Source organism: Oreochromis niloticus, linkage group LG3, assembly GCF_001858045.2.
Source record: "Oreochromis niloticus isolate F11D_XX linkage group LG3, O_niloticus_UMD_NMBU, whole genome shotgun sequence".
NCBI lineage: Eukaryota > Metazoa > Chordata > Actinopteri > Cichliformes > Cichlidae > Oreochromis > Oreochromis niloticus.
In genome coordinates, this window is record NC_031967.2 from 5,458,815 (window position 1) to 5,484,965 (window position 26,151).

General features: G+C 38.0%; 1 protein-coding gene across 1 annotated transcript in view; it reads right to left on the reverse strand.

The window, feature by feature from the left end:
- nrxn2b (neurexin 2b) overlaps positions 1–26,151 on the reverse strand; it is a 643,742-nt gene that overhangs the window by 433,436 nt on the left and 184,155 nt on the right. The window contains 1 exon segment of the mRNA XM_025905407.1: positions 1,863–1,880. Coding sequence (XP_025761192.1) covers positions 1,863–1,880 — 18 coding nt within the window.

The window sequence follows — 26,151 nt, forward strand, 5'->3', positions numbered from 1 at the left end:
CCTCTAGTCCCCACCCACTTTCCAAGCTGCCGCAGTCAGACAAAATTTCGAATTAGTATTCAGACAGCATCAGATCTCTGGGCCAAACACTCACTGGACAAACCTTGACACACACACACACACGCACACACACACACACACGTTAACCATTTATGTATGAGGATCACGAGACATGTTTCAATTACCACAGTGCAGAACTCACAGGGGAAAATACACCCCAGAGAATGGGTTAAAAACCTCTTTATCATTGCTATGTGAGAATAACTGCACATTATTTTTCTCATTACATGCTACACATTTTGCTGTGCCGTAGATTACTATTGCAGGTTCATAATGCATAGTGAGTACTGCAGCGAGACAAAGCTAATTATTAGGAGGGAAGTGATAACACTGACACATCACTAAAGCAATAGTTGACTGCTACAAAGTGCTGCGAGCTAGAGTTTTTAACTTCACACATCTCATTTTCTAACTGTTTGAGTGAGGTGTTGATACATCTCATTAGTCTGACCACGGCTGCTGTCGTACCCCTATCCCAATCCTTTCTCCTTCATCTGTTTTACGCCCACTGATTTAAAATTAAGTGTTTACAGAAATCTAGCGTACTGTGACATGTCAGCATATTCAAAGACATATTTATAGACAAATCGTCCAGTTTTGTTAAAATAAATTATTTAACACTGTAGAGAGCTATAGAACTAAACAAGTTCAATGAAGACAGCTGGACAGAACCTAAAACCCTTATCAGAAACAATGTAACCTGCGCTTTTTTCTTAAGGCGCCAGGCATGCTCACATAAAAGGGGATATTTAATGCGTCATTTGACTCTTCAGTCAGGAGTAACAAGTCGCGGAGAGATACGAAGGATATAAAACCAGGTGTAAGCGAAATGCAGCTGAAGAAGTGCATTGGAGTCTGACACTGTGTTACAATGAAAGAAATGCAATGCACACCAACCAGTTTTCTAATCTGTTCTGCTTGCTCAAAACAATCAGTTTAAAACAGACTTGGCAACAAATCAGCATATCTCGCTAACCCATTCATCCTGCTTCACAGCACACCCCTCAGAGCACCTCAGGCCAAGCAAAGAACAAGACAACAAATAGAATTTGACCATAACTCTGAATTTCCTCTCAGAGCTTCACTTTGAAAGGAAACTTTATTTTGAAATTTTGGGCAGTAGGCAGCAAAGAGAAGGGCAGCCATTAACGGCCCATTATAAAAAGGAAAGCACTAAACCATGGTAGTAAACGAATCGAAGCTCATGACCAAAGTAACAGGAATCTTTTACTAAAATCCATACATCAGACTCTGAGCCCCTGCATGAATCATTTCGTGAGGTTGAAACTAAAAAAGGAACAACTCCTTGAATTTTATATCACGATAAGAAAGCCAGTGCAGTAACATACATTATTCAAACAGAATTAAATCTGGGTTCCCAAACTGGCTAGTCACTCAATGGGAGCTTTAAAATTTGCATCTACATTACAAGGCGGTGCAATTTATCAGACTCCCAAAGCAGGAATTTAGAGTTTGATCTTTTCACAGTAAACTGTTAGAAATCCCCATTCAATATACAGTGCAAACAACTATAGAAGGTAATATAGTACACAAAATCAAATAAGTGTGATGTGTAAAGAATATAAATGAGAGGGTGAAAGGCAGGAAGAGGAATGTGTTTCTATTCAACAGTTTCATTGCTCAGTGTACACCAGCAGTGCAGAATTCAAAAGGATAATTAGTGGTTGGTTTGCGTGGATGTAAACGTTCACACACAGCCGACTACACTGCGTAATAAAGATCGTCTATAATCAATCGACTGTCGCGGAATGTGGCAAAAACAAAGAAAGATGTTGACTTACCAACTTGAGATGAATCACCTGTAAGCGAAGAACAAGAAAAGACAAAAGGAAAAAGATGGATCAGTTTAAACAGCAATGCCAAATGTCACTCCTGCTCGCATAAAAAATAGTCACGACAAAATGAGATATAATAGCACACAGAAAAAAGAAAAATCAGAATGCAATTAGCATTTGAGGTCTACCAGAGCACTGTTTCACACATAAGCCTTAACACAGGGCTGCTAATTGAGACGGAAGAAAACAACTATCAAGGCTGTATAAAAGTCAGCATTCATATTGTGTTATAAAATAGGTCTTAAAGGTCAAAAGAGACTCTTTCATGCAACAGCTAACTTCTTGACATTCACTTTCATCTCTCCTGTGCAAATAGCTCATCCTTCAGCAGGATTCAAACTCATTTAAAAAACGAGTTCATAAAAAAAAAAGATTCTCCATGGCTGCATTTATTATGCATCTGTGACTCTCAAAACACCTGATTATCCAATTAAGCCTATTTTTATTAAATAAAAGCAATCTTGCAAAGAGGTAGAAAAAAACTATTGGTACAATAAAGAAAGACAGTTGTATTCAACAGTTCACTAACATACACACGACTCACATACACGTACAATTCAATCTGAATAAAGATCTAGTAAATGCAACATCACAGCAAGTTAGAGCTTGCTTGTGCTTTTTGTTACCTGCTAAAAGAATGACATAGCGCTCCAACCTATGATGCTAACTATACTGTACATTATACACAGACTAACTAATGCACATTAGACCCACCAATCACCACACTGCTTTGGATCTGTTCCAATGTTCAATAGGTGATTCAAAATAAATGAGAGAGAGAGGAAGGGGGGAAAACATACATAATTTCCATCTGAAATATTGATCTAGGCTGTGGGGGCAAATTTCCAATTAAAAGATTGGAGCTACTATATTAGCTTGTAGGTGAGAAGTATTAAAGTAAAAGTATATATTAGTTGCTAAGATCAATGGGGGGAGGGCACCTCCAATTAATTATCTTAAGACTAACCGTTGCAATTTGTGAAGTTAATTAACCAAATACAATATTTTAAATGTTCAAATTGCAAATGATGAAAAGCTAAACATTAATGTAAACATTATAGAAGCTAGCACTCATAAGTAACACTGTGACATACAGGATTTGAAAATGTTTTATGATTTATTTGTGTGAAACGAAGACCGGGGCTCTCTTCATTTAAAAATGCCTTCTTAAAATCATGAAAATATACATTTTGCGAGCTTACTCAAATGCAAAAAGTCAAGAGAGGACAATTTATACCTCAGTCCAATAAGCTGTTGGTCAGAGTTCTCGTATATTGGTGCCAACTATAAACAAAGCGGCCCAGAATAGGCTCTCATCCATATTGGCAAGATTGCTGTCATTAGATGTGTGTGGTGAAAAGAAGCTTCCTCAGTCTCAACACATGGAGGAGAGCAGGAATCCTGGCCAGAACAGTTGGACTGTGGTGGCCCTTTGCCTTTTTCTTTATTTTAGGTCCCGGCACAAGATCTGGAACAGAGCTTAAATGTCCAGACTAGCGGATGAAGGCGATGGGCAAAAAGGTGCCAGAGGAATAAACACAATCAATAGGGCTCAGTCTCCCAAGGCTTGTTTGTTAATATCCTGGATTCTGACAAGGGTATCTCCTGCTCCTGAGTGTTATCAGCTGCCCGGCTCACTCTGCAATCGCCAAACGTGCTTTCAAACAAGCAGTGTAGCCAATGACAAGAACAAGTAGGAAGTGTGTGTGTGTGTGTGTGTGTTCGAGACAAGAAGGCAAAGACAGTGGAACAGGGCAAATGAGACAGCAGGTCCACAACAGCTCATCTATCATGCCTTTCCACTTTTCCCAAGCCAAAGTGAGCACACAAGTGAGAAAAATAAAGATGTACAAAGTGGCAAACTTGCTCCTATGTAATACCATGTTATGGCAGCTGTGTACAAATATAAAGTTATGGAAGCCCTCTTAACAGTGTGGGACACTGAGCTGGGGTAATCATGTTTTAGTGAAGATATATCATTCTGGAGAGGTGATAGGACCCAGGGGCAGAGCCATGAAGTCAGAAGTGACCCCTGTAGTACAGTAAATAACCCCAGCTGGATTCCAGTAACAGTAAGGCACTCATGAAGATATTTCATAAAGGAAACGTACTGGGACCAAGGCTGGTGATCCACAGTGTACTAGCAAGCTCCAGAGCTGAGTTGGTTTTTGTAACCATATCCAAGTTTTCCACACTGCATGACACTCTCAGCACCTCCCGCTCTGCTTAGCTGATAACCATTCTTGTCCATGGCAAACACAAAAGATTGTAACAGTGCTCACGCATGCGCACAGGTAAACATACACTGCCAACTGTGTGCTGCCTTTATATACTGTGAAAGACACTGTTTGTTCTCATTTTTAAGAAAAAATATAAAAAAACCCAAGATAGGACCAACTTGGATTGACCTCTACAGTTTGGATGTGTGCGAGTAAACTAGTAAATGAACTAGTAAATCTTTGTGTACGTCTTTCAAACATTTCACGCTTTAAAAGCTTTAAACCCTCTTAACCGAATGCTACTGTAACCACTTAATAAACCACTTAATAAATTAATGTACCTGCAAATCTTTACATGCTGAACTAGGTCACTACATCCATAACAACTTGGTAATGTGAAATGTTATCATCTAAAAACCATAAAGTTAAATATTTGAATGAGTGTATTGAACCAGTGAAGCTTTTATTTCTTGTCGTTTGCGTTACTGTCCAATGATGAAATGAGCACCGTGAATTTCAAATGGAACTTTCCTCATGTTGTGATGTAGTTGTGTGTTATCTCTAACTTTTGATCCTTATGGACAAAACTTCTCCTGTTAGGCTCTGTTTTCAATCATAAATACTTTTTTTTATCACCCAAGGAGAATCTTCATAGTATTTATTTATGTAGGAATTATTTAATTAGGCTTTAACGAATCACCACTGCAGGTACCTCTATATATCAGGGGTCTCAAACTCGCGGTCCGGGGGCCACTTGCAGCCCTCGTCACCCCTACCTGTGGCCCGTATATTGAAGAGATGAAATATAATGCAATTTGGCCCTTGAAGTTACTTTTTTGTTAGGGAGGATTTGTTTGTTGTTGAGTGCCATGCTAAAATAAGGTCTTTAAAAAGCCAAAAATGATTTAATATGAAGGCGAAATGAGCAGATAGCAGAAACATGTTGAGCTATTGGCTGTGTTAGTTCAGTGAGAGAGTTATTTGTAAAGGAGACAATTTTCACTATCACTCAAAAACTAATGTCTGCATTTATTTTGTTAAATACGAACAAAATTATAGCAGAAGTGCTGCCACGTGTCTGGCAAGAAAGAGAGGACCAATTTGTTTATTTGGTAGTTTAATGAAAGGGTTCAGTTAATTAAGAGTGAGAAAAAAATGCGTTCATGTTTGCAGTTTTGTCTTGTTATACAATATTTGAAATTTTTAAAAAAACAACTGAAACAAACGTTTTTGGAAATATCTGTGGGTGTTTTCTTGTTTGTTTGTTTTTGTACTGAAGTGGCCCTCACATGAGGTGACAGTGCCAGCAGTGGCCCACAGCTCATTTAAGTTTGAGACCCCTGGCCTATATGTTTGATTCAGGACAGATTTTAACACCAGATGCTTTTCATGACACAACCCCAGAGACGCACCCAGATCATTGAGTTACAGACCCCCGGCTCAAATGTTCTCTTTTTTACACTGTACCTTAATTTAAAAAAAAAAAAAAAAATGAAACGTAACCATCACAATACAAGAGGTTCACCATAACCTCTAATGTACTTTGTTTGTTTTTTCTTTAATTGGAAAATGAAGCTGTCAGACATTTTCATTTGTTTGTTTTTGCAGTTTTACACACACACACACACACACACACACACACACACACACATACAGGAAGTTGTCTTCTTCCTCTCTCATCTTCATCTCTCTCTCTGTTATCCTGGTTAGCTTCTCTCCTTTCAGCACCTCTTTACAGTACCATAGTCCTGCTCCTGGGTAAAGAGCCCAGAGAGCTTTTATCTGCAAAAGCACTTTTGGGATGTGTCCACTTACAAGAAGAATAAACTTTGTTTTTTGTTTCTCAAAAACAAAAATTAAATAAATAAAATGATAATGCAGGTAAAACAAAACCATTTTTCTGGATACTCGCTTCTTTGGTTGCGACTTGCAGCTGGCCATATACAGGTGAAGGCAGACTGGCTCTTTCATTTAGATCCAGTCTAACCTTAAGGTTATATATATATATCCGTTATCTATAGTGATTGTGCTCCGCTAACCTCTAATGATATTCTTTTTTTAAATTATAAATATTATTTATAGAATGCCAAATCGATTATCCGGTCCAGTCCAAAGGAGCTTTGTGTCATCATCTGGAATTGAACCAGTGATATTTTGCTTGCTAAGCAAATGTGTTAACTACTACATAATGGAAGATAAAAACCTGAGTGATTGAGCGATTAACATTTCAGTTCAAATTGAGTTAGTTGCACTTGACAAGTCAAACTACCCTGACACAAATGTTATGATTACACAAACATATATGCAATGCATCCACTCTGTGCTATAATTAAATTGGACAAATCCTAATAGTTGGTTACATTAGAAAATCCAGGAAATAAAAACAAAACAACTTAATAAGTTTTAAAAGTATACCTTTCTAAGTTTTCTAAGTTATTTTAAGCCCCTGCTATTTTTATACTTACACCCACAAAGATCATTTATGTTTTCAGAGTTGCTACTTTTCAAAAAGCATGTGAGGTAAAAGACAGAGATGGTGTGTGTTAGGCAACAACATAAACAACCTGTCAGAAATAAATGATTTCAGTAAAACACTAACTCAGCATGACTCCTAGTTGAACTGTTTCACAGCGTTTATTTCATCTCACCAGCACACTTCTGTCTACTGACAAAAACACCAACTAAATGCTTCTTAGTGTGGTCTCCTGCAACGTGAGTACAACTAGAAAAGTTTGACAATGTCAGTCAGTGCTGTACACAGAGCAGTAACCTTCGGCTTTGGTGGAAAATGTATTAAAATGGGGCAAAAGGCTTTGAATTTAGTGAGTCACTGAGAGACTGTAGGAAAATTCTTCACTCATACTCATACAGAGATGTCAATGCAACTATTGTAATTAGTTGGTGTTTACCTCAAAAGTAAGCAAAGAGGGAAAAAGCATGCAGGTCTTAGAGAATTAGTAAAAAAAAATTTGAGAATTTTCATTAAAAAAAATAGATATAAATAGTTGGCAATGTAAGGAATAAAACACCGTATATTCCCACTGAGGAGGTTCACTATGAATATTTCCTTTTGTGGTTATGCAGATGACACACTGAACATATTGATGTCAGCTCAGATTTTTTAGTCCCCTTTAATCACTTGTAAACTGCACTAAACAAATTAGCCAGTGGATGTGCCAAAACCTCCTGCAGTTGTACTCAGACTGAAATGGATTATCCATTATTTTAAGAGCTACATAAAGACAATTATAAAATCAGCCTATTAATATCTTAAAAGTAAAATATTAAAGGATATCTCTCTAAACCATATACAGAAATGTTCACGCATTTATTTTTAGCATATTTTTTATTTTTTGCATTTTTTCATTATTGCTTCATAGACTTGTTCACTATCCAGTGAGAGATATCAGGCTGAACAAGGTGAGACCACCAGTTTCCACTCAGAGAAGCAAAATATAAATTATTAACAAGCTACAGTTACTTAGGCTTCACAGCTTTTGACATGAGGTAAAACGTTCATACAGCTCAGTGCTAAGAACACGATTTGCCTCGGGTAAATCATTTGAAATGGTACTTTCATTCATTCACAGAGAAAAAATGTCACCGACAAGAAATAATTCAGTGTTTGGCCTTTAAATAGCATCCTCACTTTAACTTTATGACTTGTCTGTGTTTGAATGTGGGTGCACTGGAGACTGAGTAAAAGTATGCGAGTTAAACTTGGCACAATCTATATTTATTTCTATGCTTGGAGGCAAAAAATAAACACTAATGTGACACAGCTCATACTGTTATGAAATTCCATTTGCGTCACCACAGCGACTTCTGAGAGGTGTGACAGGTGTCGTTCACAGAGGCAAACTGAGGCTTCTGATGCACACGATTTTAATTTGGAAACACGAGTTCTGTTTGTGGGAATGCGCATGGCCATGCTACCGCTCACAACAACTTATTTTAATCAAATAATGGTAAAAACGCTTGCTGAAGAACTGTATGTAATATATTTCTTCCAGTATTAATAGTAAAATGTTACCTAAATATTATGCTTGACATTTAAATGAGTAAGTGCACACAGATTTTCAGTTGGGTGCATAAATACCACTTTCTGAATAAGTGAAAAGAAGAATGAAGATAAATTTATGAGCCCTTCTTATCAATCTGCCTCTTCAGCTTTTCTGCACTTATCAGTGTGAGCCCTTCGCCCATATTGCAGTCTACAGTTACTTGACAAAAACACAATTAAAAAAAAAATCGTCTGTGAGCTACTACCTTATCATGGTGGAGGGGTTTGTTTGTCCAAGTGATCCCAGGGGCTATTTTGTTGGGGGGGGTTGCCCCTGGTAAACTCTCCCACACCAAATACGTCATGGGTGAGGGTTAATACAAAGAGCTACTGGGACATGTAGTCTAGCTACTGGCTAGATATATTCAGGCTCACCTCAACACATGGCTCTAGCTTTGGAACCAGTTTCCTGGAGAGGTGCTAGACTGATCCAGTCTGAGTTTCTCTCACCAAGAGGAAGTAGGTAGGGGTGGGTATCGTGGGTATCACGCAGCCTGTACATTGGGATTTTTCCCAGTGGATGACAGGATTGCTTTCCTGTGTATTCGGATTGTGGAATGCATCATGACTCTCATTTGGTCTTATATGCCAAATGACAGTCCAGAGTACCCAACCTTCTTCAAATCTCTGGATGCAGTGCTGGAGGGTGCTCCATCTGATGACTCCACTGTGGCTGCATACTGGAGTCTTTAACATTCACATTGACAATAACAGTGTGTATAGCTGCTCTTTGTAACCTTTGACATAAATTCTATGGACAGATATTCTAGACTGAGCCAATCAACAGAATCTGTTCTCTGCTTTTGGATAATGTGGTTCTGCTGGTTCCCTTAGGTGGTGGCCTCGAGCTCACACTGGACTGGTTAAAGTGTAAAGCATCAGGAATGAAATTAGCACCTCCAGCTCATGAGTTATGGGAGACAGGAGTGGAAGATTGAGAGATGGATTGGTGCCATGTCTGAAGTGATGGGTACACTGTGGAAATGAAAGCACTGAGCTTGGGTTTTGACCAAAAGAATAACTCAGTGGAAATTTGTTTTATTTGAACTGTGGCTATCACAGTGATAATGTTAGAATTTCAGTCATTTGTGAGGACTCAGAGTATAGCCACTACTTCTCCACATCAAAAAGTGCCAGCTGAGGTGGGTTGGGTATCTGATTAGAATAGGATGGACAAGGTGCTCTGGGCATGTCCTACCAGGAGGAAGCCCTGTGATAGGCCCAGGGCACACTAGAGAGAAGACATCTCTTAACTGGGCAGGGAAAACCTCAGTGTTTCTCCAGCTAAACTGAAGGAGTTGGCTGGGTAGATGGAGGTTTGGGATTCTCTGCTTAGGCTGCTGCCCCGACATAAGTCGGATAAGTCCTGGATAAGTGGCAAAAAATGGATGGTTGGACAATTAAAAAAGTAATTAGCAAAAAACTGTAATTCCCCAGCAGTGGTTTGGGGGTTAGGACAGGCAGGCCATGCATACAACTTTCTCAGTATTCACAACTAACACACTGTAAGTGGCTTGATAATAAACTTAAATCCATACTAAAATATAAAATAAAATATACACACAAATTAAATCCGTAACCATTACTGCTACTGTAATACTATTATAACTATAATAAAATAAAATAAAAATATTTAAAATAATAATTTTATTTAACAATATATACGATGGTATCGAGGTTTTGCAGTACTGCAACAGACAAAGAAATTTCAGGAGAACACTGAAAGGAGAAAAGGCATAAAACAAACCCTTAGGCTGTGTGTGGGCCGTGATATTTGGCCTCAGAGGTGGATTATTGTTCTTCAGAGTGAAAGAGGGTGAACAAGTTGCTGTCACCCTTGAAGCAAAACCAGTTAAAATGTCTGCCATGGGAAGCAGCAGCAGATCTCAATGATGTGATTAGGGTGGAGTCCTTACTTTCTTGGTTTCCGACCTTATCTACACATCGAGTCTGCTGCTGAGGTAATTGGAGGAAGGAGCCAACATACCTGACTCACTGGAGATGGGGCTTTAAGTAAAGGCTGCATGAATACTGGAACCAGGAGGCAGCAACTGAGAATGCTATGGGCATGACATGGCAGGAATATATTGTAGGTGTTAGGCTTTTTTTCTCTTTCTTCAGGGTGACTCCACAAAAAAACTACAAATACCTCACAAACACCAGAACTGCAGGCACTTACTGTACCCAACAGGACTGGATTTCAAAACTGAGATAACAATAATAGACCCAATAAATATTTTCATCCCTCTGTCAATTTCATCCAAACGTCCAATCTTTGAAGCCTACAATTTGGTTTACTACACCTGATTAATTGTGGCATGATCTTGCTGTAGAATTGGATTAGTAGTTATCATATCAGCAGGGGTTCAGATTTCAATTTGTCACGTGGATCATGTAGCCTTCAAATAGTTCCTGCAAGGAGCACATGCATTGAAGCATGTGCTAATAAGTCTGTGAAGGTTCTCAGTCATCCAGGTCATCGTAGTCTATGAAATTTGGAAATAAAACCGTCTGGATTTCTTTAAGTTTCCTTGAAGATGTTTCACCTCTCATCCAAAAAGCTTCTTCAGTTCTAAGAGCAATTGGTGGAGAGTCCCAGATTGAAAGAGGAGTGAAAGAAGCCATCTATGTCCACTGTGAACGACCATCTTTGAACAGAGGTGGTGGCTTACGACACCAACTGTCTATAATCCAGTTTTGAGATCCCTTCCCAGACGCCTAAACGCCCACTCACATCCTGGGCCATTTGACCTCAGTAAATCATATGATAGGGTGGGGCTAGGCTTCACAATGGGTTCACCCGAAACCTTGGCTGGTTGTGACCCACACCTGTTTTCACACTTTGGCTCATGTGATTAGGTAGAGAATCAACAGGGAGTCTATGACCCTCTTGGGGACACTCCCATAGGGCTTAAAATTTGACTCTCCACCAGTTAATCTTAGGACTGAAGGAGCTTTTCGGATGAGAGGTGAAACATCTTCAAGGAAGTCCAGATGCCTTTCTTTCCAAGCTCCTTAGACGTGTGCTAATACCATACAGACTTGTTTTCTTAAACATAGGATGTTAAGAACCTAGCGTTTGTTGCTAACTTTTGGAACTATTGCAAGGTCCCATGATTCGAACATTTTTGTGAAAAAAAGAAAAAAAAGAAACTTTTTAATTGGAACTTTCAGGGTTCTGAAGAGAAAGCCTGACAAACACAACAGCAAGCACCAACCAAAAACAGATAATAAATAAATAAATAAAAACTGAAGTGTGTATTAAATTGCAAAAAAAAAATAATTTTAAAGCATATTTTTAGCATAATTTGACAAGTGCTACTAAGATGAACACATTAGGATATTCCTTTGTTTTGAATAAGAATGACCCTATAGCAAGAATATAATTGAATATAATCATATAGTCTCTAAGAATAAATCAAGCAAAACATTTTACAAAAGATTTCAAAATCTCCAAGATAAATAATATTCTATTATAAATGTAATTAGTACAATAATTAATTATTATTAATAATGAAATAATTCATTCTTCTTTATCTCATATGATCCTGCTACCTCCAAAGGAGACAAGAGAAAGCCGTTGCCAGGTAACAGTGCTACAGTTGAGCAACTGGATTGGGTTGATAGCCAGTGTTCTGGCTGGCACCTTTCTGAGGAGGCACCAGTCCTTTTTGACCCTCAGAGGCCAGCCAGCTTGAAAGGCTTCCCACCAGAAAATATGATTTACTGCCACAACTGTCATCATATCCTTACTTGATTGCTATGTGAAGAGAAAGAAATATAATAATGAATTGGGTTTCAGTAGAAAGATATGTAATAAATGGGTTTCAAGTTCCATGTAATACAGCGAAATGCACATAGGTAGTGGCATGCTGCTTAATGAACTCATCATGCTTCTGACATTGTTCAGTTGTACTTTTACAGCTTATTTCCACAACAAAACAAATATTATTTATCTTATCTTGGGTAAGGACAGGAGGCAAAATATGTCAGACAAAACCAATATCAACCAATATCTTTAACATCTATCCTTCATTTAGTCTAGTGAACTTGCATACTTTTCTTATTAACTAATGTTTTCTTTAAAAGTGTATGTTTCAGTCTCCCATAGTGCCAACCCATCACCTGTTCTGTGAAATTCAGTGACCTTGAGGGTGTTCCCCTATGATATGACAAGATACCTCTTCGTTGTTGGATTTTGCTGTTTGACCAGTGCTTCACACACACGCATACACACACACACACACACACACACACACTGATCCCCTACTCTTGGTGTGCCTGCACATCTCTTTCCTGGACCCCAGTCCTTGCTCTAATCCCCTGGACTCGATGCTGAGGCTGCAGGCTGGTAATTGACCAAATCCCCTTCTGCTACCTTCAACCCATACCTCTCCTATGATGTCAAGTGCTCCTTGACAGTACACATGCAGACAGACACGTGCTTATAATACAAATAGACATATCCATACGTGCATGGAAATAAAACCAATCCAAAATGCCTCAACATTCAGGTTTTATTTTATCAGCTGTCAGACCGAACACCATTTTCTTGGCTTGCGGTAAAGGATTATTTCTTTCTCCAAGGTTTTCAGTTAATGAAGTATCGGCATTTTCAGCTGGTATGGCTTAGGTCTGCTTTCTGCCTCTTTTTCTGTAATAAGTTCCATTTTATATCTCCATTCTCAAAACTGTCACTGAAAAACATCCGCATTTGATCGCTGATTTCATTAAATGCTTTGTTTTCTCCTTGCAAAACACTAGAGTGCTCCCCAATTTGCCATTAGAGAGCTCCGGCAAGAACAATGTGTAATTTTAGTCTGCCACTGAAACTGTCGGAGGTGTCACTCAAGAGCAAAACATTGACGCTAAACGCTAGATAGGAATTGAAATGTTTTCCTTTCTCAGAAAATTGAGATTACATACGCTGATAGACGATAAAATGGGCAAACCCAAGAGATATTTAAACATCATCTAAGCTTCGGTGTTACAATGTCTAAAATGTTTTTTATCCAAGGTAAGGAAAATAACATCTAATTAGGGCATTTTTACGTTTTATATTTAGCACACAAAGAAAACATTTGTAAGCAGATATTATTACTACAATAACTGGATGCATTGTCTGTGAAGGTTCTCAGTCATCCAGGTCATCGTAGACTAAGGAGCTTGGAAAGAAAAGCGTCTGGACTTCTTGAGTTGCTTGAAGATGTTTCACCTCTCATCCGAGAAGGCTTTTCTTTCCAAGCTCCTTAACCGGATGCATTGTGCGCAGCTTAAAATATATCTTAACAACATTGTGTAACACCTTCTTTAACCCTGGTCAGTGTAATGTGTGCAGGTTTTATTTCCAGTGGGTTTGTAAGATGTGTAATATGCGTATGATTAACACATTCAATTAGTTGCTCGGTTGGATATATCCTATAGTCTTTCTGTTTATTTCAAAATAGTTAGGGAAGACACCTGATAGGAGCAATGAAAGTCATTTTTTTAAGGCGGCCTGCTGCAGACTTATTAAACTCTCCAGCCAATTCCACAAAGGCCATGAAAGTCTGGAAGCGAGAACACAGATAAAGAGGAATGGAATAGTATGAAGAGGATGTATTTAAAAGGGAAAGGATTTGGCACATTGAGACTTGTCTGTGCATAAGGGTAAAATAACAATATGAAGGACACTTTGAAGGCTCTCCTGTGTCCAACAAAAGCAGCAACATTTCAGTGTGCTTTGCTGCTTTGTAAGGGGTTAAGAAGAGCACTTTGTAAACGCTAGAGTGGCCTGCTATCAAGGCCTCCTTTCTGTTCCTTTATGATTAGTGTGCTTGTTCTGTTAGATGTGATTAGACTAATACTGTAATGTTCTACCCAAGTTAATGGTCTGTGGTTACTGTTGCCAAGCCCTGCTGCTTGATTAAATTATTCACTTAATATTAGTATTATATGATTAATCTACCAATTAATTGGCAGGGTCAAAGTGATTTTAACTGAGACTTTTTGCAACAGCTGATTTACTAATGCCAACTGATGCTGGAAATATTTGGTATTCACCCAAAGAAGACTTGATACTGAACTTTCAATACGCTTCCTACGAATAATGCATTAGAATAGAATGAAGGAATCAAAAGTGGATTCTATAGACGTAGTCTATAGAACTGTGGATCCAGTCTAACACCTCCCGTTTCATTGTGAATATGACACACTCCTTGTAAAGAACTTATGGTTAATGTTATAAATCTTAAGTGTTTCTTCATTCTATACGGAATTGTCTACGTTTATTTAAAACATGACAGATTTTCAATGCGGTCTCCGATTTTTGGAACCACTTTAGTGATATAACAGCATCAGAAATGGGAGAAACACCCTTCAACCATGTCATGAGTGTTCTTGTTGCATAGTTTCCACCAGAGGACACTTTCATGTTGGCAACATGTACTTGAAGCGCCACAAACACACCAGCCATCTTAACCGTGCAGCGTCAGGTGGAAACAAGTAATCCACAACTTGTGACAATAATGCAAGAATATTTTTAAACTGCATTAACATATCTTAGGAACAATTTGCAAATAACTGCACATAACAAATGCCAGGGAAACCTATGTTTTCTGTTTAAAAGAAAAGAGTACTGGCTGATATATCAGATTTTTAAATCACCAATTATTGTTTTTTGGTCTTAAAAATCTTATATTGATTGGGCTCTAGTACTAATAAAGAAGCTTAACTGGAGCTTTTTGTACATGAGGGAGTAAAATGGTTTATAGATCTATGTCATTTTAAAATTATACAGTTTTATGGCCTACTATAAGAATGTTTCAGTGGTGTATGCAAAAACAAGTTAGGTTTGAATAGAAGAACACTTCAGTTATTACCACTAGATTGATGGTGTGTTTCTGTGTGTATGTTCCCATGTCGTTGTGGGTTTTGTCCAGGTACTCCAACTTCCTCCCACAGTCCAAAGACATGTATGTTAGGTTAATTGGTGAGTCTAACTTGGCCATAGGCTAAATGTGAGTGTGAATGGTTTTTCTGTGTCAGCCCTCCAGAAACTAGTGACCCTTCGATGGTGTACCTTGCCTCTCGCCCTATCACAGCATTAAAGGGGTCCAGTCCAACTGTGACCCTGATTTGGATAAGTGGAAGATGGATGGATGGATGGATGGATGGATGGATGGATGGATGGATGGATGGATGGTGTGCCAAAGGTCTGGACTACAAGCAGTTTATCACTGGACTCTTCTACCACAAATCCATGCTGTAATAGTTGCAATATGCAGTTTAGCATTGCAAGGCCTTCCCTTAAAAAGACTGGTCTGGATGGGAGCATTTGTTGCTCTTAAACTTATATACACCATTCAGTATCGATCGTACCTTTCCAGATGTGCAAGCTGGCAATGACACAGGCACTAATGGAAGATCCATACTTTTGAACTGTGCTGAGAAAAAACAAAAACAAATGGTCCATCTCCTCTTTAGTCTGGAGGATGTGGAGTTTACATCTGCAAAAATCTTTTCAAATCCTGATTTAAACCATAAAACATGTAAACAGTTTTCTACTTTGCCACCATACACTTTAATTGAGCTTTGACCATAAGAATATCATCTTCTTTGCTGCTTTGTTCCTGAGCCCACGCAGCAAGTTCCATGACAGAATCATGCCGGTATTCAAAAACAGGCATGTTCTGATTTTCTTGCCTTGTCTCTTGTACAGAGAGATTTCTTCAGATTCGCTAAATCTTTTGATGATATTATGAACTGTAGAGGATGAGACATTCTAAAACTTCATGTTCAACATTTTCAACATTTTTCTCACAATTTCTAGAAGCAGGTTTTGGCAGAGTCCTCATCTTTATTTCTGAGAAATTCTCGATGATGATCTTTTTATGCCCAATCATGTTCCTGACCTGTTGCCAGTTCACCTAATTAGTCACAAAACATTGTTCCAGCTGTTTTTTTTCAGTGCCACTTATGTTTCCACCCCTTTTGTTGACCTCATCTCAACTTTTCTGAGAAGTGTTGTTGCCATCAAATTCAAAATAAATGATATTTTTCATGAAACAATAAAATGGCTCAGTTTAAACATTTGATTTTTCTGTGTTCTACTGCAAACTAAATATAAGCTTATGAGACCTGCAAATCATTGCATGCTGTTTTTATCTACATTTTAAACAGTGTCTTAAGTATTTTAAGTATTTATCTCATTTGGTAATATGCATTCATATGCATCAAAAGTTTAGTCTGCACGCTTAATCACTGAACATGCCAAGTTGCTTCAAAAATGATTGCTACAATCTGAATGTAAAGCAATAAATTTTTAGACAGAAAACCTTTATTTATTTATATTTTATAGTGATGTATTTTTTTATTTCCCTACTCATTTTAACCTCCATTGAAAGTTAGTTTGAAGCCAAAATTTCATAGAAAGTTGAACAAAATAAAACAAAAATGTAAATATGCAAAATGAATGAGTCAGTTTACCCATAGTGTTTTCGTATTGTTGGTGCCTACATTCAAGAATGTAAAGATTCAGCAAATCTCTGGAGAGACCGCTGATTGACAGAGCTGCCTTTTTTTTTCAGTTCAGACATTGCATAGCTGCATGGTTTCTCTCTTTTTTAAGACCTGTCACATGTAATCTCTGGCATTTAGAAGGAGAGAAATGTGCAATACATATAAACAGGTTAGTGCTGCTGTCACAATGAGTTCCACAGTGGAGGGTGGCTTTACATGTGTCAACCTTAACTCTATTGTCCTTGACTGAGCTTGCTGCAAATAAATGTTTCAGCGTAAGGCATCTGAGACTCCTGAATGGTTCGCCTTCAGTTTCCGCAAGAACCACTGAACGATTAGAAAATGCTTTAAAAGTAGAAGTGTGCAAAAGTATTTATATATATATATATATATATATATAGATATATATATATATATATAGATAGATATATATATATATATAAATACTGAGGTTTAGAAAAAGCTGGAGTTATTTAAGCCTGATAAGCTTATCCTGAAGCCCAAAAAAGATGTTAGTACAGTGGGGTCAGGTGGGGGTAAGGGGTGCAGGGGGGAATCTGAATAATTAATAAGTGGATGCAGGGCAGGAATTATAGGATAAGTGGAGTAGAGAAGGCATCCACCCAAATCTGCTAAAGCTGCCCACAGCAGAAAAAAGCAAACCCTCTCCTCACTGTAGCAGCTAAAAAAAACAAAGCAAAAAGGAAAAGGTTCACATGCATTTCTGTTAACTTGTCATCCATGTTCCATTTCATTCATAGCCAAGTGAATATTTTCCTTTCAGGGAGACACAGTGTGCTCTCCTTCAGTGTTTTCGGACAAAAGACAATTCAGCCATTTTTTGAATAATATGATAATCCTTTCATGCTGCACTAAAGTGCCACTTTAACTGTTCTATTACATGATTTGTAGAACTCCCAAGAATCTTAAATAACAAAATAACACCTGTCTTTTCTGTCATTTTGCGCATTCTACATATTCTCCTAATTAACTGAATTAAATGCTTATTAAATGCTCATTTTTCAGTGAGTATCTCATGTTCTGAATGTATTCTCATTAGCCCTTGTGTTCCTCAAGGATAAATCCAAGTTCTTCTTTCTCTGTAACCTCAGTTTTAAGAGAAAATGTGCAGTAAGTAAAAATCAAGTCATTTTATTCTATAAAAATTATAATTATGTGAACGCATCTACCCTTAACTACCTTCAAAAATTCACACAACCTGGTTTCTTTAGAATAACCACATTCTTCATTTCACCACATCTCCTTGGTAGGAATCCTTTACACTCAACAGTCAACCCATCTCTCATTTATCATCAGAACTGGCTTACTGTGGAGAAATGATTAATGATAAAGAACAAGTAGGAGTAGGGCAAGGAATGATTTTCTAATTTCAAAGTAAAGTTAAGAAAGGGCCAGAATAAATGTCATGTCAGTAATTTTAATTTTTGCTCTATTTGTTTTAGGGAAGGGCAGAAAAGGTCACCGACTGGTGATTATACTTCTACTGCAAAGCCTTATGCTATTTGTGAACTGCATCAAACTTCTCAATACATGTTTTATCAAAAAGACAGTAAAAACACTGATGACCCAGATTAGAATAAGACGAGTTTTCCTGACACTTGAGAATCAACATGGATTCTATTTATATATTATGCATATAAGCCCTAAATTCAAGCAGCAACATAATGGGTCCAAGCATGAACACTGATGCTTTCTCTATTGAACACTTGTGTATGTGCATATTAATACTGGAATACTAGTAAGAATATTAATTAAGAAAAGTGGAATCAAAGCCAGAATAATATGATAAAGAATAACTGATGTCTATATACATACAGAATTTGCATGAGCACTTCCTGTTCTTATACTGTTTTACTCTGAATTTCCTCAGGAGGGCATTGTTGTAAAAATCTATACTCACACAGCGACACTTTGTGTGGTGAAGGTGAAATAAGCATAACTACCTGTGGAAACTGAAGCAGGTCTGTTGCGTGAGTTTGCCATCAGTGTAAGTTGTTTTTGTTTTTGCAAAAGGAATGAGTGTAAAATTAAATTAAAAGTGCATATCAGTTTTGACAGCCCCATCAGAGCTGAAAGGGAAGCTCTCACAGCTCATAGCCTATTCTGTTTGCAAATTTAATGTCACAGGCATACTAATATGCACATGTAATTTTTAAATGGTTATTTTTTTTTCTCCAAAAGCAAATGCTTTTGATTAATCAGTGGAATGAAAAATGATTGTAAACTGGGAATTGAGAGTGCAAATTATGCACACAGAGAAATAGCTGTAATATCTTATTCATGGAAATGTTTGAGCAAGTATATAACTTACACAGCACCTCTTTTGTTCTCCACTGACAGAAATGCACAGACAACATGAAGGCCTAGTCCTCTGCCAAACAGCTTCATTTGATGTTCCCTTTTATTTTCTGTCTTTTTTGAAACACAGCCCTCATCCAAATCCCCTTCTGAGTCCCACTGCTCCTTTCTCCTTATATTATCTCCATCCCCTGGTGCTTGTAAAGGGTCATTTTTGTTTTGATCTGATTCTGTAATTTGATATTTCTTGTGCAAACTCAGAAGGTGTTTGCCAAAATAGCCCAATATCTTTGATGACATTTAGAGCTGCAGTTATTAGTTTCGCTGTTGATTAGAGGCGTCAACAGAAACTCCAGTTCGCACTCACCCTGCTCTTCACCCCGTCTACCTGCTCCGTGGATTGCAGTTTCAAATAAGGGGCTCTAATGTTATTCCACTTGCCTCATTGCCTCTGCTTGTACGCTCCGGCGAGCACAAAACCACCCACTGCCCTGTGAGTTCTGAAAATTAGCAAGGGGCAAATTTGAGGTGGAGGATGTTGCCCAGTGTAAAATATTTAATTTAGAAAGACTCTGACCACCTCTCTCCCACTGGGTTTCCATTTCATCTGCAAGGAAAAAAAGTCTTTGGATTCTCTCAGGGGAATATGGTGGAATAAAATCAAGTCATTTTTTTGGATTCATCAGCTAAATCTTGCTTTTTTATTCAACATGCATTATGAGATTATACCAAATACCAGACTGTGTGAAAATGAGCTAATGACTTAACACCTTGTGTTCACTTTTTTGCAGAGAGTAAAGAGCAAATGCACCAAATGCACTCCAGACCATTGGCACTCTTAACTAGAGAGAATTATTTTGGTTCACCAAGCATCAGTGATATGCTAAAAACCTTTAACTACACAAATCATCTGCCCAATTAAGCCAATTTGGACATAAGGCAGGTAGCTTTGATCATTGCTATGTAAAGAGGTTATTCAGAGGACAAGGTCACTGTGAGTAATTTCTCAAATGCTCGAAGAGAAATTTAAAACCGTGTAGCCCTAGATAGGAAAGATAATGACCAGCAAAAGGATTCTCTTTCTGCAGAACCTGATCTGTGCTATTATGTGCACACCAGTAATTAATGGTTATATTTTTATACAAATTAACAAAATGAATTTCATAAGATGTTAGCCTGGCATCCGACTGGCAACCTGTCCAGACTTTAGCCCATCTTTTGCCCCATGACAGCTACAATTAGCTCTAGCCCCCTCTTGTGCCTTAAAAGGATAAGCAGAAGAGAATGAATGGATGGATGGACTTGCTAGCTACATATCTCTTGTAGCTAACAGATGGCCAAGTGTCTTGGTAAGTAAACAACGCTAGCTAATGTTATATTTTACTTGAGATTATAGATGATATTTTACTTGATAATGCACACATATTTGATTTGGATTTAAGAAAATCATCTGGTTAGTACTGCAGTATTGATGTTTATGTATAACTATAAATTAATGTTAGTATTAATTATTAATTATAAGGTATTGTCATACAACATATCTGCATGTCTTTACTGTGATTATACGCAACAACAGAGAGTTTGATAGGTGCTAGTGTGGGAAATGCTATAATGACACATCAAGCAATGTTTCTTGATTCCAGAGTTTAAATATTAGAAGAGTGAAGGTACTGGTCAAGCTGAATGAAATACAGTTTTGAAACTGAAGCAGCTGCTGGCACATAAGGGAATGCTATCAGTAACAGATATTCGAAACCCCGTCCTGAGCTTCATCATATCTCCAGGAATGTAATCCTTCTGTCTAAAATGAGTACTGCATGCGTTGTCTCATGACAGATGCAGCAGTGAAGTCCTTTTGCTCCACCTGCACAAAATGCACCCAAGCATGAAAACAAGCTCCGTTCTGCTTCCCATCAGGAAAGCAGTGGACTTGAGATCACGTAAGGCTCATGTTTGTGCAAAATGCTCACAAAAAAATTCACAATGATGAAACGTGCTCCGAGTCACTACCACCTACTACTGCACTGAGTGCTGAGGCAGAGAACAGAAAAGACTCCCCCATGTTACCCTCTGTGTGCTGAAAAAAGCATTTTTGTGCTGCTTAAAATCCACACTTCTTCAGCTGAATTGCTTTGAGAAATGCATTATCTTTTCAAATGTGTACTTAAAAAAATTTTAATATGAGAAATATAAGAAAAAATCTTTAACTTGCAGGTGAATTCTTTTGTAAATCAGTTTAGTACTTTGGTTCAGAAATGGAAATTCATTAGCCATTAAGTGAACAATCATAAAGTGAACAGTGTAATTCATCAAGGTGAATCATCTCACCTTGATGAATTACCTACCTATCACCTATATTTTACTATTAAACTGGCATGTAGTGCAGGGTTAACAGGAGATGAGTGGGAGGAAAAGTTTTGAAAAGAGTGTGAATATCTACTGATTATCCATGACTGAAATAGTCTTAGGGGGAAGGAGAGAGCAGTCAGAGAATTGTACATGTTAGGCCAGGTGGGGCTTCATTACAAAGCTGAAGACTTGAGTAAAATATTCTGTGATCTCACCTCATGTGTGGGAGGAACACGTCTGTATCCAGAACTGTGCTCTTTCATCTTTTGTCACTATGTGTTATTACACCTGCGTGATACCACATCAGGAACCATACCTGGGTGCAGCCTTATAAAGAAATGTGTGAAGCTTCAGCTGGCAACTGTGAGAGTTAATTATGCAACTCTTCTGTGATGTGAAATCAATTACCTGCACACAAAAGTCTAAAGATTTTTATTACACGCCAAGCAAATGATCCAGAAAAAGCATCCAGCATTGCTGGGGCCAGGTTCCCAAGCTGCAGCACTTAAAATAAAATAAAATAATAAAATACAAAGAAAGGCTAAACATTTTTTTCTATTTAGAATTTGAATTTTCACCTACCTTGAAAAAGAAGTTTTCTAATTATTTTCCTCCTGACTTTACATTTCATTTCATCAAATGTGTTTTTTGACTTGAATATCGGACTGTACTTTAAAGCAGTCATACTACTACACAGCACAGTGTGCATGAATATGAGTCATTACATACATGTTTTAAAATTCTAGTTAAATGAGACAGGCTGAAAAAAAATGGCCAGAACTCAATAAAAATGATTTAGACTGTGATAAAATCTGCCCTCTTCATTTAATGAAGATGAGATGAGAAATAATTCATTTATCTTCTTTTTGGGAAGTTCTTTGTCACGAAAGTTGAAATAACAACAGTATTAACAAGAAGCATTTAAAGAGTTCAGACGTCGGCCAAGGCAGCTCACTCAGTATTTACGTTTAATGGAATAGCATTGTAAGTAAGGGTAGCATGACAGATGTTTACTTTGATTAAACAAACATTATGTCAGAGTATAAAATGAATAATGAATTTCTAAATAACTGGACACAAATAACTTGAGCTCATTAAATATTATTATTATTATTATTTTTATTACCACAGTATATATTTCTAACTAACTAGGCAGCTCACTGTCTGTCTCCTGGCAATACTTTCTTTAAAGACAACAAATTTTGGGATCAACTTGAAGGACAGGCAGATGTAAAATGTAAAAGTGAGGTCAGAGGTCAAATGTGACATGATATTTAGATGCAAACTATAATATGATATTTAGAGTCACCATAGTCCAGTGTCATTTTTGTAAATGCTGCCAATATAAACAAAGGCAGTAGAATTTTAAGCAGGGTTTTAAAGATAACAAATGTATCATGATATTTTAAATCTTTATACAGGGTGGGCCATTTATATGTATTTATAAACAGACATCATTAAATTTGCTTGGTTTATGTGCTTGGTTTACCAAGCACACCATTGTTTTTCTTGTGACATTACCAATAAGTTTGATGTGTCACATGGCCCTCTTCCTATTGAAAAAACAAAAGTTGTATCCAAGATGGCCGACTTCTAAATGGCCACCATGGTCACCACCAATCTTGAGGAGTTTGTGTTAGATTTGTATTGTTGATTGTCATTTATGCTTAGAAATATTTACTCATATATGCTTAGAAGTATATAATCATTTGTAGATTGAAAGAATGTCTCATCCTAGGAGGTCTGTAACAACTCTGTGTAGCATGAAGAGGGGAGTGCGTTCACTCCTCTTCAGAGTGTTCTGGGATAGATCACACACTTCCTAGGAGAGGTCGTATCTTCTCTTGCTGATATATGGTATAGCAAACATACGTATATCTGTTTTAGGCTAAGAGCCTTTTGTTCAGATGTACCACTAGACTCCTGGCACCAGCTTTGGGGAGTCTTCCTGGGGTTACATCTTGACCCCATACACACACAGATACACACACACACACACTCAGGGTATTCTTTGTTCACATGCATACCTATATAAGATGTCATATGTTAATGAACCTATGCATATTCATGTAACCACAATAAAAGAGCAGTGTTACGGGAGAGCGGACGAGAGCAACTGGGGTCAAGCGAAGGAACGGCGCCTGTCCAGTTCTCTCCCGTGCACGTGAAACATAAAGAATGTTGCCTACTCGTGTCTTGCTTGCTGTGTAATCACATTGCCTTCAACGTTCCAGCGAATAGGTTCAAGCTACAAACCTATCAGTTTGCCCCCTCACATCTACAGGGAGTGCAGAATTATTAGGCAAATGAGTATTTTGTCCACATCATCCTCTTCATGCATGTTGTCTTACTCCAAGCTGTATAGGCTCGAAAGCCTACTACCAATTAAGCATATTAGGTGATGTGCATCTCTGTAATGAGAAGGGGTGTGGTCTAATGACATCAACACCCTATATCAGGTGTGCATAATTATTAGGCAACTTCCTTTCCTTTGGCAAAATGGGTCAAAAGAAGGACTTGACAGGCTCAGAAAAGTCAAAAATAGTGAGATATCTTGCAGAGGGATGCAGCAGTCTTAAAATTGCAAAGCTTCTGAAGCGTGATCATCGAACAATCAAGCGTTTCATTCAAAATAGTCAACAGGGTCGCAAGAAGCGTGTGGAAAAACCAAGGCGCAAAATAACTGCCCATGAACTGAGAAAAGTCAAGCGTGCAGCTGCCAAGATGCCACTTGCCACCAGTTTGGCCATATTTCAGAGCTGCAACATCACTGGAGTGCCCAAAAGCACAAGGTGTGCAATACTCAGAGACATGGCCAAGGTAAGAAAGGCTGAAAGACGACCACCACTGAACAAGACACACAAGCTGAAACGTCAAGACTGGGCCAAGAAATATCTCAAGACTGATTTTTCTAAGGTTTTATGGACTGATGAAATGAGAGTGAGTCTTGATGGGCCAGATGGATGGGCCCGTGGCTGGATTGGTAAAGGGCAGAGAGCTCCAGTCCCACTCAGACGCCAGCAAGGTGGAGGTGGAGTACTGGTTTGGGCTGGTATCATCAAAGATGAGCTTGTGGGGCCTTTTCGGGTTGAGGATGGAGTCAAGCTCAACTCCCAGTCCTACTGCCAGTTTCTGGAAGACACCTTCTTCAAGCAGTGGTACAGGAAGAAGTCTGCATCCTTCAAGAAAAACATGATTTTCATGCAGGACAATGCTCCATCACACGCGTCCAAGTACTCCACAGCGTGGCTGGCAAGAAAGGGTATAAAAGAAGAAAAACTAACGACATGGCCTCCTTGTTCACCTGATCTGAACCCCATTGAGAACCTGTGGTCCATCATCAAATGTGAGATTTACAAGGAGGGAAAACAGTACACCTCTCTGAACAGTGTCTGGGAGGCTGTGGTTGCTGCTGCACGCAATGTTGATGGTGAACAGATCAAAACACTGACAGAATCCATGGATGGCAGGCTTTTGAGTGTCCTTGCAAAGAAAGGTGGCTATATTGGTCGCTGATTTGTTTTTGTTTTGTTTTTGAATGTCAGAAATGTATATTTGTGAATGTGGAGATGTTATATTGGTTTCACTGGTAAAAATAAATAATTGAAATGGGTATATATTTGTTTTTTGTTAAGTTGCCTAATAATTATGCACTCCCTGTACTAATGTGCCACAAACAGGACTTTAATATCACCAACCATTCCCATGTTATTACGGTGTATCCATATAAATGGCCCACCCTGTACTTTCAATATGTTGACAATACACACCATAGTTGTAAGAATCAGGTTTAAGTTATAAGGCTTTTTGTTAATTTTCAACCAATGAACATTAAGTTGACTTTGAAAACCTTGGAAGATGTCAGGGAAATTTTAATGGTTTGTTAACATGACCCCATGCTACACCTCTAAAGTTTTAACAGAATTGATTCAAAACCTTCAGTGTTTTCATTCAATCTGATGGTCTCACTAGTGACACTATGTGCAGCCCGTGTTTAGATCTTCCAGTTCAACCTGTTGTGAGTGTGGATGTCCTGGTACTTGCACTATATCAAAGTCATGTCCCAAGACAGACAAGAGACATGTAGTTGTCCTTTTCCGTCTGAAGTCTATCACCAACGCTCTGGTCTTATTCATATTCAGAAGCATATGACTCTTCCCTGACCACTGCACCAAATCATCCATTAGTGCTCTGTATTCCTCCTCCTGCCCATCACTAATACATCAAATCACTGCAGAATTGTCTGTCTAGCTCTTTAGGTGGCATGACTCAGAGTCTGCACAAGGTAAACAGGAAATGAGACAACAAAGTCCATTGTGCAGGTCCTGCACTGCACACCATTTGAAACATCACAGCAATGTTTTTATTTGAGGTTTGTGACACAGCTTTGCTCTTTTTCTTTTTTGCTATTAATTCATCTTTAATATCGCAGTAATATTTAATAAAAGAGTATTTGATTAACTTTTTGTTGTTGTTGTGTATATATTGGAACATATTTGAACAAGCCTATATATAAACAGAGGTGGGACAAAGTACCAATAAGTAAAATCTTCAGGTATCTGTACTTACAGAAGAATTTATTTTTATGGCTACTTTTTCCATAAATACACATGAAATGTGAAACGTTAAATTTAATGATGTCTGTTCAAATTAAATTTAGTTGATTGGCATATGTTCTGAGTCACTGGACTCTGAAGTTATAGTGGGCCAGAATGATCCAGAATGGTGTTGTTGGTGCCGATCATCTTGAGTTGTGGTTGCGATACTTTAAGCATCTAACTATAGC